At 45.3% G+C, this 15,414-nt stretch overlaps 1 protein-coding gene across 2 annotated transcripts in view; it reads left to right on the top strand.

Moving 5' to 3' along the window:
* dzank1 (double zinc ribbon and ankyrin repeat domains 1) overlaps nucleotides 1–15,414 on the top strand; it is a 144,428-nt gene that overhangs the window by 25,366 nt on the left and 103,648 nt on the right. For both annotated transcript variants that reach the window (XM_059986442.1, XM_059986441.1), the window contains exons 8-9: nucleotides 6,099–6,216; nucleotides 11,875–11,988. In XM_059986442.1, the coding sequence (XP_059842425.1) occupies nucleotides 6,099–6,216; nucleotides 11,875–11,988 (232 nt within the window). The remainder of the gene's footprint in view (nucleotides 1–6,098; nucleotides 6,217–11,874; nucleotides 11,989–15,414) is intronic.

Below are 15,414 nucleotides of genomic sequence, written 5' to 3'. Positions count from 1 at the left end.
GACATCAGCTCTTACAAAATGTTCGTATGTAACCTCAGTTCAGAGGGATTAGCAAGCCAGTGAAGGCATTAACTTGCAGGGCAGATGGCCTTTGTTATTTTGCCCTCCCCCCCAATTTAGTTAGTTATTTGGAGATACAATGTGGGACAAGACCTTTTGGCTCAATGAGCCACACCGCCCAGCCACTGGTCTAACCACAGGACAATTTACAATGATAGTTAACCTACTAACTGGTATATCCTTGGACTGTGGAAAGTAACCGGAGCACCCGGAGGAAACACACACAGTCAGAGGGAGAACATACAGGCAGATAGTGCCAGAATTGAAGTCTGACTCTGGAATGCACCAACTGTAATAGTGTTGCGTTAACCACTATACTACCATGGCGGTTAGTGCAACTATTTATGTCTGCTGTGCTTTTATAATAGGAAAATGAATTAACCAGCTATTAATGGGCAATCAACAAAGCTGTTTAAAAATACTACAACAAATTTTAACTCATTTCAGTCTGTTAGTTCATTATCGTCTGTTAGAACACTCAAAACAGCAGATTATATTCAGAAAGTGTGCACTATGACAATACAATCAAATGTACACTATGCAGAGAGTACAAAAAATAACTAAATGCCATAGAACAGGGACACGTTGTTTAGTGATAAACACAAGAGTTTCTGCAGCTGCTGGAAATCCAGAGCAACACATGTAAAAAGGTGGAGGAACTCAGCAGGTCAGGCAGCATCTATGGAGGGGAATAAACAGTCAATGTTTTGGGCCAAAACCTTTCATCAGGACTGGAAGGGAAGGGGGAAGAAGCCAGAATAAGAAGTTGGAGGGGAAAGAGCACAAGCTGCTCCAGGGGAGGGGTTACGTGGGTGGGGGAGGGTGATGAGGGGACACAAGCTGCTCCAGGGGAGGGGTTACGTGGGTGGGGGAGGGTGATGAGGGGACACAAGCTGCTCCAGGGGAGGGGTTACGTGGGTGGGGGAGGGTGATGAGGGGACACAAGCTGCTCCAGGGGAGGGGTTATGTGGGTGGGGGAAGGTGATGAGGGGACACAAGCTGCTCCAGGGGAGGGGTTATGTGGGTGGGGGAGGGTGATGAGGGGACACAAGCTGCTCCAGGGGAGGGGTTACGTGGGTGGGGGAGGGTGATGAGGGGACACAAGCTGCTCCAGGGGAGGGGTTATGTGGGTGGGGGAGGGTGATGAGGGGACACAAGCTGCTCCAGGGGAGGGGTTACGTGGGTGGGGGAGGGTGATGAGGGGACACAAGCTGCTCCAGGGGAGGGGTTACGTGGGTGGGGGAGGGTGATGAGGGGACACAAGCTGCTCCAGGGGAGGGGTTACGTGGGTGGGGGAGGGTGATGAGGGGACACAAGCTGCTCCAGGGGAGGGGTTACGTGGGTGGGGGAGGGTGATGAGGGGACACAAGCTGCTCCTGGGGAGGGGTTATGTGGGTGGGGGAGGGTGATGAGGGGACACAAGCTGCTCCAGGGGAGGGGTTACGTGGGTGGGGGAGGGTGATGAGGGGACACAAGCTGCTCCAGGGGAGGGGTTATGTGGATGGGGGAGGGTGATGAGGGGACACAAGCTGCTCCAGGGGAGGGGTTACGTGGGTGGGGGAGGGTGATGAGGGGACACAAGCTGCTCCAGGGGAGGGGTTAGGTGGGTGGGGGAGGGTGATGAGGGGACACAAGCTGCTCCAGGGGAGGGGTTACATGGGTGGGGGAGGGTTGATAAGGTAAGAAGCGAGTAGATGGAAGATTTAATGGGCAGAAGGAGGAGTCTGGAGAGGAGAGTGGACCATGGAAGAAAGGGAAGGAGGGGGTATACCAGATGGAGGTAATGGGCAGGTCAGGAGAAGGGAAGTGGTAAGAGAGGAACCAGAGTGGGGAATATAAAAAGAGATGGAGAGCAGGGAGAAATTATCAGAAGTTAGTGAAATTGATGCCCTCAGGTTGATCGTTAGCCTGACAGAATACAAGTTTGGCCTCATCATAGAAGTAGAGAAACCCATGGACCAATGTTTCTGAGTGTGTTTGGGGAGAAGAATCGAAAGGGGTAACCGCTGGGAAGTCCTACCTTTTATCATGGACAAAGCGAAGGTGTTAGATGAAACGGTCCCCATTCTACATCAGGTCTCACCGATGGAGAAGCTACACAGACACCAAGTACACAAGAACACTAGGGGTGCTGGTTGAGACATTACTGTCAACTGGGATGCTGGGGAAGAACTATTCAGCTTCTGGTTGACATCACGTCATTGGTATCTCTTGTACTCACTGAGAGGGCTGAAGGGGTCATTGTTCAATGTTTTACCTAAAAGACAGCACTTGCAGGACTATAGCACGATACTGTCTTGAAATATTTCTAGAATTTGTACTCAAGGCTTTGGAGTGGGGCTTAAAGCCACACTGTCAGGTTCAACAGGGAGTGCTGCCGCTGATCTTTACAGGCCTGGCTGAGAAAGTGCTCTGCTTGTATCGTGCATGTTATTTGGTCCATGTTACAACTTGTACTTTGAGGACAACATTAAGATTCATTCAGGATGGTGAAACTCATTGTAACTTTTGCATTCTTGTTTTTCATAACCTTTAAATCATAGAAGTGTTCTTTTGTCTTATACTTATTGTGTTCATGCATTTACCCATCTTGCTTCTTTCTGCATGCCTCAACATACAAAGTGAACCAAAGATTGTAAGTCTATCCAATTAGAGATAAAGCTTTGTCCACCTTTTAAGGTAGAAAGCTACTAGAGGTTTAAGTAATTGTTGTCCTTTTTACAAACTGCAAACATTTGTGTGAAGGTGTAAACTGTTAGTTACACTGTTTTATCAAAGAGGACTAATTTATGTTTTATAATCTAGCATTATCTTCAATATTTTGTTCACTATGTATATTTTCAGTGTTGTACATATTGTATATATTTTTGAATGTTTACAACAAAGAATGGTGGACTTGAAACATTCTGAATTTGTCTTGAAGGGCTTTGCATCTAATGAATCAGTAAAGAAGTAAAGTCACTAATGATGAAGTAATGGAGGAATGGCATTGGAAAGAATGATACTGTGGCAATGATTGAAATTATCAAGGAATTCAGTTCTGGGATGCTGGTCAAGGAGACAACATTAATCTTGGTTTGATACTTCTAGTAAATTTGATCATTTTTGAGAAGATGGCATTGTTGATATTTATCCAGTAGAGGACACCTGCTGTACGTAGTCCAGGTCTCAGATGCACATAGGAAGGCAGGAATCACCTCTGCCCAGTAAGACCATGAGCTTAATGCCAGGTCTCAATCCTCAGTCAAATAAAAGCTGTGTTGGTGGTTTGAAAACTTCATTTTGTGTGCCTACCTTCACCAAGAGGTGGTTCTGGCGATAAGGGAAGTCAAGCATTTTGACCAGAGTCTCAATGTAAACCGTTAGTGTATGAGGACAGTGTGGTGCAGCAGGTGTGGAGTCAGTCAGGGTTATCCTGTCTTGTTTGTGTGCTGTATAGAATGCTTCACTAAAGCCACCAGGAAGGACGAGAGCATAAGAGGGGTGACACTGCCAGGCAGTGAAGGGACCTAAGTGAAAACCTCACTGTACATGGACAACATCACCATCTTCTGCTCAGATCCAAGGTCAGTTCACAGAGTGATCAACATCTGCAGCCAGTTTGAGTTGGTGTTAGGGGCCAGGATTAACTGGACAAAGGGTGAGGTCGTGCTCTTCAGCAACTGGCCTGACCGATCCGGTGTTCCCTTCACCATCTGGGGATCTGGTTCAGGGGGGCAACAACAAGAACTGGCCGGAGTGGGCTGAGAAGATGCAGCTGAAATTAGGCCTGTGGGGAGGGCGCTCCCTGTCGGTAACAGGGAAGAATCTGGTCATCAGGTGTGAGGTGCTTTCAGGGCTGCTGTACCTGGTGCAGGTGTGGCCCACCTCCACTCCTCCAGCTTGGGAATCACCTGAGCTGTCTTCAGGTTCATATGGGGATCCAAGATGGAGTAGGTCAGACGGGTCACAATTCACAAATCCCCGGAAATCGGGCAAAAAGATACCCAGTGTCGGCCTCGCCCTAATGACCAGCTTTGTGTGTGGCTGCATCAGGTTGTGTGTGGAACCTAAGTACGTGAGCACCAAGTACCATTACGTGCCGAGGCTCTACCTGTCCCCTGTGTTGTGAAGGACAGGTCTGGCCCTTTTGCCACGCGATGTCCCAGTCAGTTGAACATTGCCACTCAACCTGTCCTTCTTTGAAAAGTTATTCCAGACCAAGTCTATCAGGCAGTGGTCAGCACAGAACACTCTGCAGACACTGCAGGATACGGACTCGATGGACACAGTGCAGTGACCCCTGTGCAGATAGTCCCTGAGCAGACTATCCAAACCATCTGGCAGGATAACTCATCACCAGGCCTCACCAACAGGCACCATGAGCTTGCCTGGCTGGGGGTGAGGGGGTCCTGCCAGTCACATCCTTCCTGCATGCCCGGAGCATCGTCCCCATTGCCCGCTGCCCGTGGGATGGCTGTAGTAGGGAAGTGACAGTAGCTCACCTCTTCACGGACTGTGGGTGTGTAAAGAGGGTCTGAAGAAAGATGCGAGGGCCTGTGTCGCGGTTCATCCCGGAGCAGCAGTGTGACGGGGGACTCTCTGATCTACGGCCGTTCCCAGAGACACACACGGAGACTAACATTGTGCTGCTGTCAGATCATCAACTCAGTGAAAGTCGCTCTGTGGTCTGCCAGCACGTTGAGATGTCTGTGGAGGAACGCTGCCGACTGGCACATTGCAGGCTGCAGGAGCTCATGCTGAGCTATGCACATATTTCTTAACCAGAAAATAACGTTCATTGACCACTTAGAAGGTTAATGAGTTAAAAATAAATTTAATATCAGACTACATGTATATCACCATATGCAATCCAGAGATTAATCTTCCTGTGGGCACTGACAGTAAATATAAGAAACACGATAGAATCAGTGAAAGACCGCACACAACAGGACAGACAAGAACCAATGTGCAAATAAAAAGCAAAAAACTCTGCAAATACAACAAGAAAAAAGGAAAAAAGGTATCATAATAATAAATGAATAAGCAATAAATATCGAGAATGTGAGATGAAGAGTCCTTGAAAGTGATTTGCTAGATTGTGGGAACAGTTCAGTGATGGGGCCAGTGAAGTTATTGCACCTAGTTCAAGAACCTGATGGTTGTGGGGTAACAACTGTCCTTGAACCTGGTGGTAGGGTCCTGAGGCTCCTGTACCTTCCCCTGATGGCAGCAATGAGAAGAGAGCATGGCTTGGGTGGTAATAATGAGGTTCTGCATGTCACTGAACACTGACAAATTTCTACAGACGTGCTGTTGGAAGTATCCTGACTGATTGTATCATGATCTAGTACAGCAATTCAAATGTGCAGGAATGTAAGAAACTGCAGAGAGTAGTAACTCAGTTCAGTGTGGTGGTACATCCCATCCACCATCATGCAATGTCTGTTGTCAAAGATCTCCACCACCTGGGCCATGCCTTCTCACGGCCACAGCTGTGCAGGGGACACAGAAGCCTACCACCAGGTTCAAGAACAGCTACTTCCCTTCAACCATTCGGTTCTTGAACTAACTTGCACATCCTTAAGCACTACATCAGTATAGTATCACTATGTCTCCTTTGCACTACATTAGATTTTGCTTTTTTGTTCTAATTGTGTTCTTTTGTTGTATAATTTGTTGTAAATTTGTGTTTTTCTTGTCAGCGTAGTGCCTCTGTTGCTATTTGCCTGTGAAGTTGCTCAGGCAAGTTCTCATTGCACTAGTACGTGCTTGTACTTGTGCAGATGGCAATAACCTACTTGCTCTGTGATATCACAAAGCATTACAATGTCCACGAACCATTGCATTAGCCAGTGTATCCTCCATGAATGGTTCCACTACTGTTGGTTGTCTATAAACCATTGCCTTTTATTATGAACTGCAAGTTACCGAAGAACCGCTGCTGGAGGTGGTGCATATTAATAAGCTGGTTAAATTTGTTTGTTCATGATAAGTGATGGTGGGGAAGGCTCCTATTTGACTCTCCTGAGTTTTCACTGTGGTTTAATTTGTTTTAGGTGTGTGTCTTGCTTTGCTCCTCGCCCATCAGATCCCTTTGCACGTTTCTGTCAGGAGTGTGGCTCCCCTGTTCCCCCGGTGCCAGGCCGCAGGCTTCTGCCTCCCGAAGGAGCTCAGGTTGGTAACGGCTAAAACCGGGATCTACGTCAGCCAGTAGAAACATGAACACGCGCTGATCAACACTCTACACAATTGCAGGATACCTCGAGTGGAGGAAGAAACATGGCTGCTAACTTAGAAACATAGAAAATAGGTGCAGGAGTAGGCCATTCGGCCCTTTGAGCCTGCACCGCCATGCAGTATGATCATGGCTGATCATCCAACTCAGAACCCTGTACCTGACTTCTCTCCATACCCCCGATCCCTTTAGCCACAAGGGCCATATCTAACTTCCTCTTAAGTATAGCCAATGAACCGGCCTCAACTGTTTCCTGTGGCAGAGAATTCCACAGATTCACCACTCTCTGTGTGAAGAAGTTTTTCCTCATCTCAGTCCTAAAAGGCTTCCCCTTTATCCTTAAACTGTGACCCCTCGTTCTGGACATCCCCAACATCGGAAACAATCTTCCTGCATCTAGCCTGTACAATCTCTTTAGAATTTTGTACTTTTCAATAAGATCCCCCCTCAATCTTCTAAATTCCAGTGAGTATAAGCCTAGTCGATCCAGTCTTTCTTCATATGAAAGTCCTGCCATCCCAAGAATCAATTTGGTGAACCTTCTTTGTACTCCCTCTATGGCAAGAATGTCTTTCCTCAGATTAGGGGACCAAAACTGCACACAATACTGTAGGTGCGGTCTCACCAAGGCCTTGTACAACTGCAGTAGAACCTCCCTGCTCCTGTATTCAAATCCTTTTGCTATGAATGCCAACATACCATTTGCCTTTTTCACCGCCTGCTGTACCTGCATGCCCACCTTCAATGACTGGTGTACAATGACATTGCACCTCACCTTTTCCTAATCGGCCACCGTTCAGATAATAATCTGTTTTCCTGTTCTTGCAATTAAAGTGGATAACCTCACATTTATCCACATTAAATTGCATCTGCCATGAATTTGCCCACTCACCTAACCTATCCAAGTCACCCTGCATCCTCTTAGCATCCTTCTCACAGCTAACACCGCCACTCAGCTTCGTGTCATCTGCAAACTTGGAGATGCTGCATTTAATTCCCTCGTCTAAATCATTAATATATATTGTTAACAATTGAGGTCCCAGCACTGAGCCTTGCGGTACCCCACTAGTCACTGCCTGCCATTCTGAAAAGGTCCGGTTTACTCCCACTCTTTGCTTCCTGTCTGCCAACCAATTCTCTATCCGCATCAATACCATACCCCCAATACCGTGTGCTTTAAGTTTGCACACTAATCTCCTGTGTGGGACCTTGTCAAAAGCCTTTTGAAAATCTAAATATACCACATCCACTGGTTCTCCCCTATCCACTCGACTAGTTACATCTTCAAAAAATTCTATAAGATTCGTCAGACATGATTTTCCTTTCACAAATCCATGCTGACTTTGTCCGATGATTTCACGTCTTTCCAAATGTGCTGTTATCACATCTTTGATAACCGACTCTAGCATTTTCCCCACCACCGATGTCAGACTAACCGGTCTATAATTCCCCGGTTTTTCTCTCCCTGTTTTAAAAAGTGGGTTACATTAGCCACCCTGCAATCCTCAGGAACTAATCCAGAATCTAAGGAGTTTTGAAAAATTACCACTAATGCATCCACGATTTCTTGGGCTACTTCCTTAAGCACTCTGGGATGCAGACCATCTGGCCCTGGGGATTTATCTGCCTTTAATCCCTTAAATTTACCTAACATCATTTCCCTACTAACTTGTGTAAATATGTTCATATAACTAATAATATGAGGGGTGATTGATGTTCATGGCCTAAGGTAGAAGGAGTCAATTTTAGAAAACCTAGCACATTTATTTTTCAACATAGTCCCCTCCTACATTTACGCACTTAGTCCAGCGGTCATGAAGTATATGGATCCCTTCTTTGTAGAAGTTGGGGGTCTTGGACCTCCAGAAGTGGTCCACAGCAAGGGTGATTGATAAGTTTGTGGCCTAAGGTAGGAGATGAGTTATTAACTGCAAACTTTCCGCATAATCACTCAAAGAGTTGACCTGCCTGTGCATGTAACGAGAGCTGTATAACTCGTCTCCTTCTACCCTAGGCCACGAACTTATCAATCACCCCTGTTGTGGACCACTTCTACAAAGAAGAATCTGTATGCTCCATGACCACTGGGCTAAGTGTAGGAGGGGGCTATGTTGAAAAATAAATGTGCTAGATTTTCTAAAATTGACTCATTCTACCTTAGGCCACAAACTTATCAATCATCCCTTGTATGATGAAGAGCAGCTTTTCAGTGCTGTTGGTTGAGGGGTGTATGGTAGAAGTGTCTAGAATTCTTCGGTTTCTCTTTGTATTACAGTCATTTATTTTACCTCCTGTGGAAAATACAATTTCCAACAGTCAATCTTGTCCTCAGTGTTCCACCGCACTTCCAACTAGAACAAGTTTTTGGAGTGAAGCTCTAATCCTCATACAAGGGTTTCATTCAAAATATTTTATCTAGTTGAAAGTGACGAGGGTGGCATGGTAACACTGTGGTTAGTACAAGGCTATAGCAGAGCCAGTGACCTGGTTCAATACCCGTCTCCATCTTCCATGAAGGAATTTGTATGTTCTCCCTGTGACTGCCTGAAATTCGTCCGGGTGTTCTGGTTTCCTCCCACGTTCCAATGATGTACAGAGTTAGTGGGTTAATTGGTCATGTGGGTGTAATTGGGCAGCGTTGTCTTGTTGCATCAGTAAGTCCTGTTAAGGGCTGGAAGTTCCCCTAATGTTGACTGGCTCTGGATTCCAGCTTCTTCCTCCTTCTTCCTCAGCTCTTTGGTTTTGCTGAGAGAGTTTGTTGTTGCGGCACCATTCAACCAGATTTTCAGTCTCCTTCCTGTATGCTGATTTGTCACCACCTTCGATTCGCAACAACAGTGGTGTCATCAGCAAACTATGGCATTAGGGGGGATAATCATAAGTATAAAGAGAGTAGAACAGGCAGGCTAAGCACACAGCCCTATAGTGCAGGAGGAAATGTTGCCAATCCAAACTAACAGGGTCCAGCAGTGAGGAAATCAAGGATCCAGTTGCACAGGGAAGTACTGAGGCCCAGGTTTTGGAGCTTAATGGTGAGTTTTATGAGGGTGATAGTGTTGAATGCTGAGCTGTAGTCAATGAAGAGCATCCTGATGTATGGATCTTCACTGTCCAGATGTTCCGGAGCTGAGTGAAGAGCCAATGAAATAGTATCTGTTGTGATGGTAGGCAAAGTGGGGCAGATCCCCAAGTTATTTCTAGGCAGGACTTGATATGCTTCAATGCTTGAAGCATTTCATCATAGAGCACTACTGGATGATAGTCATTGAGGCAGGTTACCATGTTCTTGGGATCTGGTATGACTGACGCCTGCTTGAAACAGGTGGGTACCTCAGACTGCCTCAGACTATCGGGAACACACCAGCCAGTTGATTAGCACGGGTCTTCAGTACTTGGTCAGGTATACTGTCTGGGCTAGATGCCTTCCATAGATTGGTCTTTTTGACAGATGTTCTCACGGCAGCCTCAGGACATTCATGTTACCAGGGAGAAGTATTTGCAGCCTTGACTCTACAACCCATGTTCTCAGTATTATTTATGTACTTATTTAACTTTATTTGTACACTTTGTTTTCTTCTGCAGTCTGGTTATTTGTCAGTCTTTGGTTGTGTGTAGCTTTTTCCCTGATTCTTTTCTATTTATTTGTTTTCTTGTGACTGCCCACTAAAATGAATCTTAAGTTGGTATTTGGTAACATATACTACTTTTGATAATATATTTACTTTGAACTTTGCTTAGAACTATCTTAAAGTGGATAGATGCTCAGGACATGACTGAATGCATCCTTGGACTTTGTGGGAGCTGGCAAAGAAATTATGGAGGACCTTGCAGATTACTTCATTATGAGCCACTGATGAAATTCCTGAAGACTGGAAGGTGGCTAATGTTGTTCCATTGTTTAAGAAGGCTAGCAAGGGCAAGATAGGGAGCTTCAAGCCAGTCAGCCTGGCTTCAGTAGTGGGGAAGTTACCAGAAGGTACTTTAAGGATCAGAATCTACCAGCATTTCAATAGACAGACTCTAATCTGGAGCAGTCAGTATGGTTTGTGCATGGAAAGTTGTGGAATCTTTTAGATTTTTTTTAGAAGCAACAAAAAAGCGTAGATGAGGTTAGAGCAACAGGTGCTGTGTGTTCGGACTTTAGCAAGTGATGCACCATCAATAACTCTCAGAGACGGGAGGCAAACGATAGGCTTTTATTAGCTGCAAGAGACCACGATTAGCAGCAAGAGACCACCACACAGCATCCTGGAGACTGAAGGGGGGAGCAGTGCCTCCAACCGCCTTTATACAGGGGTCTGTGGAAGGAGCCACATGAGCAGTCAGCAGAGGGGCGTGTCCAGACAAGTATACATAGTTCACCACGGCAAGGTCTTCAACAAGGTCCCACATGGTAAGCTGGTCTGGAAGGTCACATCATGTGGAATCCAGGAAGAGCTAATTAGATGGATTAAAAATTGGCTGAAGTTGGACACAGAAGGTCATGGGTAAAGGTTGTTTCACGGAATGGAGATTGGTGCCTAGTAGCATGCCGCAGGGGTGGTGTTGGGACCCTTGTTACTCATTATTTAAAGTTCAAACTTTAAATTTATTATCAAAGTCACTATATACAACTCTGAGATTCATTTACTTGGAGGCATTCACAGTAGGACAAAGAAATACAACATAATCCAGGAAAAAACTACACACAAAGACTGACAAACAAGCAATGTGCAAAAAAAGAGTAACGGTGCAAATTTAAAAAAAACAAATAATAAACAAAGAGAACATGATTTGTAGAGTCCTTATGAGAAAGATATGGTTAAAATGAAAGAGTCCAGAAAAGATTTAAGAGTATGGTGCTAGGGTTAGGGAGACTACGGGCAGGCTAGGTAGTTGTTCCTTGGAGTGTAGGAGAATGAAGGGGCTCCTTATAGAGGTTTATAAGATCGAGGTGCATTCGGGTGGATGGTCTTTTCTGTGAGAAGAGAATCCTAAAATAGAGCATCTGGATTTAGGGTGAGAGAAGAGAGCTTTAAAAGGGACCTGAGGGGCAATGTTTTTCTTCAGAGGGTGTTGAGTATATGGAACAAACAGCCAGAGGAAGTGTTTGAGGCAGGTAAAGTAGTGTCATTTAAGGAGCACTTAAATAGGTACATGCAGTGGCGGTGTCTATAGGAATATGGACTGAACATAGGAAATTGGGGCTGGATGGGTAGGCACCGTGGTTGGCGTGGACTCATTGAGCTTGAAAAGCCAATATCCATGCTGCATTGCTCTGTAGTCAATTGTTAGCTTGACAATTTCAGTTAGCACCCTCCAATGTCTTCATCACCCATCCCCTAATTACAACTTTAGATACATTTTCTCATGCTTTCAGTTCTGATATAAGGTCTTTGATGCACAGGATCAGCTCTGTTCTCTCACTGATGCTGACCTATCAGCTGAGTATTTTATAGCAATCTTGGCTTTTTCAAGTTTACAACTTCAGGAGTATTTTTACTCAAAAAAACATGCTCAGTTCCACAATGGGGAAAATGGATTTATTGGATTAAGTTGCCCATCCTGAGTAGAAGCATCTTATCAAAAGCCTAATAATGTCTTGTGTTGATGTACAGATGGGGCTCTGTGTTGAATGCAAGACAATGATCCCATTGAATACTCCAACGTGCATTGTATGTGAGGCTCCTGTAACACCTCAGCTGATGCCTCAGGCCAGCATCCGCCTCCAGGTAAACATCTCTTATAGTTGACAAGAAAGAAATTTTCACTCAAAACAAACTGTGCTGATGTATGTGTGGATTGCTTGAGGGCTGTTCAATGAGTATCTGAGTTTCTAGTCACAGATTGCAGAGAAAACTGCTGGGCACAAAGTTTCTATTACACTGTAGTGCATGTTGTAATGCATCTGATAGTAAATGGTCAGAATTATTGGAGTCATAGAACACTGCAGCATAGAAAAAGGCTCTTTGGCCCATCTAGTCTGTGCCAAACTATTATTCTGCCTAGTCCCGTCGACCCACATCCGGACCATAGCCCTCCATACCCCTCCCATCCACATTCTTATCCAGACTTCTCTTAAATATTGATATCAAACCTGCATCCACCACTTCCACTGACAGCTCGTTCCACACTCGCACTATCCTCTGACTGAACAAGCTCCTACTTAAATATGCCCCTTAAATATTTCACCTTTCATCATTAACTTGGGCCTCTATCTAGTATCACCCAACATCAATGGGAAAAGCCTGCTTCCATCTACCCTAGCTATACCCCTCTTAATTTTCTATACTTCTCTCAAATCTCCCCTCATTCTCCTATCCTAGGGAATAAAGCCCTAACCTATTCAACCTTTCCCTTTAACTCATGTCTCAACAACATCCTTGTAAATTTTCTCTGTAGTCATTCAATCTTACTGATATATTTCCTGTAATTAATAAGTCACAGTTTCGAAACCTGAGATTGAACCAGAGAACTTTAGATCTTCAGTCTAATACTCTCCCAACTGAGCTATTTTGGCTGCCTAAGCATTACTCCTAAATAATGTTCGGGGGGGTTGAACAGGTCTCCCTTCACGAAACAGCAGGTTTGGCCTGAAATGAAATGTACTCAGGGTAACAAAATAGCTGTGTGCCATCATTTGGTCTGTTGCCCCTCAGCACATCCTGATTATGGTGTTTATGCAGATAGAATAGTACATAGTTGTGCTGACCCTCAAACCCTGCCTCCCATGTAACCCCCCACCTTAAATTCCTCCATATACCTGTCTAGTAGTCTCTTAAACTTCACTAGTGTATCTGCCTCCACCACTGACTCAGGCAGTGCATTCCACGCACCAACCACTCTCTGAGTGAAAAGCCTTCCTCTAATATCCCCCTTGAACTTCCCTCCCCTTACCTTAAAGCCATGTCCTCTTGTACTGAGCAGTAGTGCCCTGGGGAAGAGGCACTGGCTGTCCACTATGTCTATTCCTCATAACGTCTTGTACACCTCTATCATGTCTCCTCTCATCATCCTTCTCTCCAAAGAGTAAAGCCCTAGCTCACTTAATCTCTGATCATAATCCATACTCTCTAAACCAGGCAGCATCCTATGTGCCCCTTTCCAATGCTTCCACATCCTTCCTATACTGAGGCGACCAGAACTGGACACAGTACTCCAAATGTGGCCTAACTAGAGTTTTACAGAGCTGCATCATTATATCTCGTCTCTTAAACTCTATCCCTCGACTTATGAAAGCTAACACCCCATAAGCTTTCTTAACTACCCTATCTACCTGTGAGGCAACTTTCAGGGATCTGTGGACATGTACCCCCAGATCCCTCTGCTCCTCCACACTACCAAGTATCCTGCCATTTACTTTGTACTCTGCCTTGGAGTTTGTACTTCCAAAGTGTACCACCTCACACTTCTCCGGGTTGAACTCCATCTGCCACTTCTCAGCCCACTTCTGCATCCTATCAATGTCTCTCTGCAATCTTTGACAATCCTCTACACTATCTACAACACCACCAACTTTTGTGTCGTCTGCAAACTTGCCAACCCAACCTTCTACCCCCACATCCAGGTCATTAATAAAAATCACAAAATGTAGAGGTCCCAGAACAGATCCTTGTGGGACACCACTAGTCACAACCCTCCAATCTGAATGTACTCCCTCCTCCACAACCCTCTGCCTTCTGCAGGCAAGCCAATTCTGAATCCACCTGGCCAAGCTTCCCTGGATCCCATGCCTTCTGACTTTCTGAATAAGCCTACCATGTGGAACCTTGTCAAATGCCTTACTAAAATTCATGTAGATCACATCCACTGCACCACCCTCATCTGTATGCCTGGTCACCTCCTCAAAGAACTCTACCAGGCTTGTTAGGTATGATCTTCCCTTCACAAAGCCATGCTGACTGTCCCTGATCAGACCATGATTCTCTAAATGCCCATAGATCCTATCTCTAAGAATCTTTACCAACAGCTTTCCACCACAGACGTAAGGCTCACTGATCTATAATTACCTGGACTATCCCTACTACCTTTTTTGAACAAGGGGACAACATTCGCCTCCCTCCAATCCTCCAGTACCATTCCCATGGACAACGAGGACATAAAAATCCTAGCCAGAGGTTCAGCAATCTCTTCCCTCACCTCGTGGAGCAGCCTGGGGAATATTCTGTCTGGCCTTGGGGACTTATCCGTCCTAATGTATTTTAACAACTCCAACACCTCCTCTCCATTAATATCAACATACTGCAGAACATCAACCTCACTCATATTGTCCTCACCATCATCAAGTTCCCTCTCAGTGGTGAACACCGAAGAGAAGTATTCATTGAGGACCTCGCTCACTTCCACAGCCTCCAGGCACATCTTCCCACTTTTATCTCTAATCGGTCCTACCTTCACTCCTATCATCCTTTTGTTCTTCACGTAATTGAAGACTGCCTTGGGGTTTTCCTTTACCCTACTCACCAGGCCTTCTCATGTCCCCTTCTTGCTCTTCTGAGCCCCTTCTTAAGCTCCTTTCTTGCTACCCTATATTCCTCAATAGACCCATCTGATCCTTGCTTCCTAAACCTCATGTATGCTGCCTTCTTCCACCTGACTAGATTTTCCACCTCACTTGTCACCCATGGTTCCTTCACCCTACCATTCTTTATCTTCCTCACCGGGACAAATTTATCCATAACATCCTGCAAGAGATCCTTAAACATCAACCACATGTCCACAGTACATTTCCCTGCAAAAACATCATGCCAATTCACACCAGCAAGTTCTAGCCTTATAGCCTCATAATTTGCCCTTCCCCAATTAAGAATTTTCCTGTCCTCTGATTTTATCCTTTTCCATGATAATGCTGAAGGTCAGGGAGCGGTGATCACTGTCCCCCAGATGCTCACTCACTGACAGATCTGTGTCCTGACCTGGTTCGTTACCTAATACTAGATCTAGTATGACATTCCCCCTATTTGGCCTGACAACATACAGTGACAGGAATCCATTCAGGACACACTTAACAATCTCTGCCCCAGCTAAACCCTTGGAATTAATCAAATGCCAATCAATATTAGGGAAGTTAAAGTCACCCCATGATAACAACCCTGTTATTTTTGCACCTTTCCAAACTCTGCCTCCCAATCTGCTCCTCGGTAGCTCTGCTGCTACCA

Source organism: Hypanus sabinus, chromosome 12, assembly GCF_030144855.1.
Source record: "Hypanus sabinus isolate sHypSab1 chromosome 12, sHypSab1.hap1, whole genome shotgun sequence".
Taxonomy (NCBI): Eukaryota; Metazoa; Chordata; class Chondrichthyes; order Myliobatiformes; family Dasyatidae; genus Hypanus; species Hypanus sabinus.
This window is presented reverse-complemented; position numbering and strand designations above follow the sequence as displayed.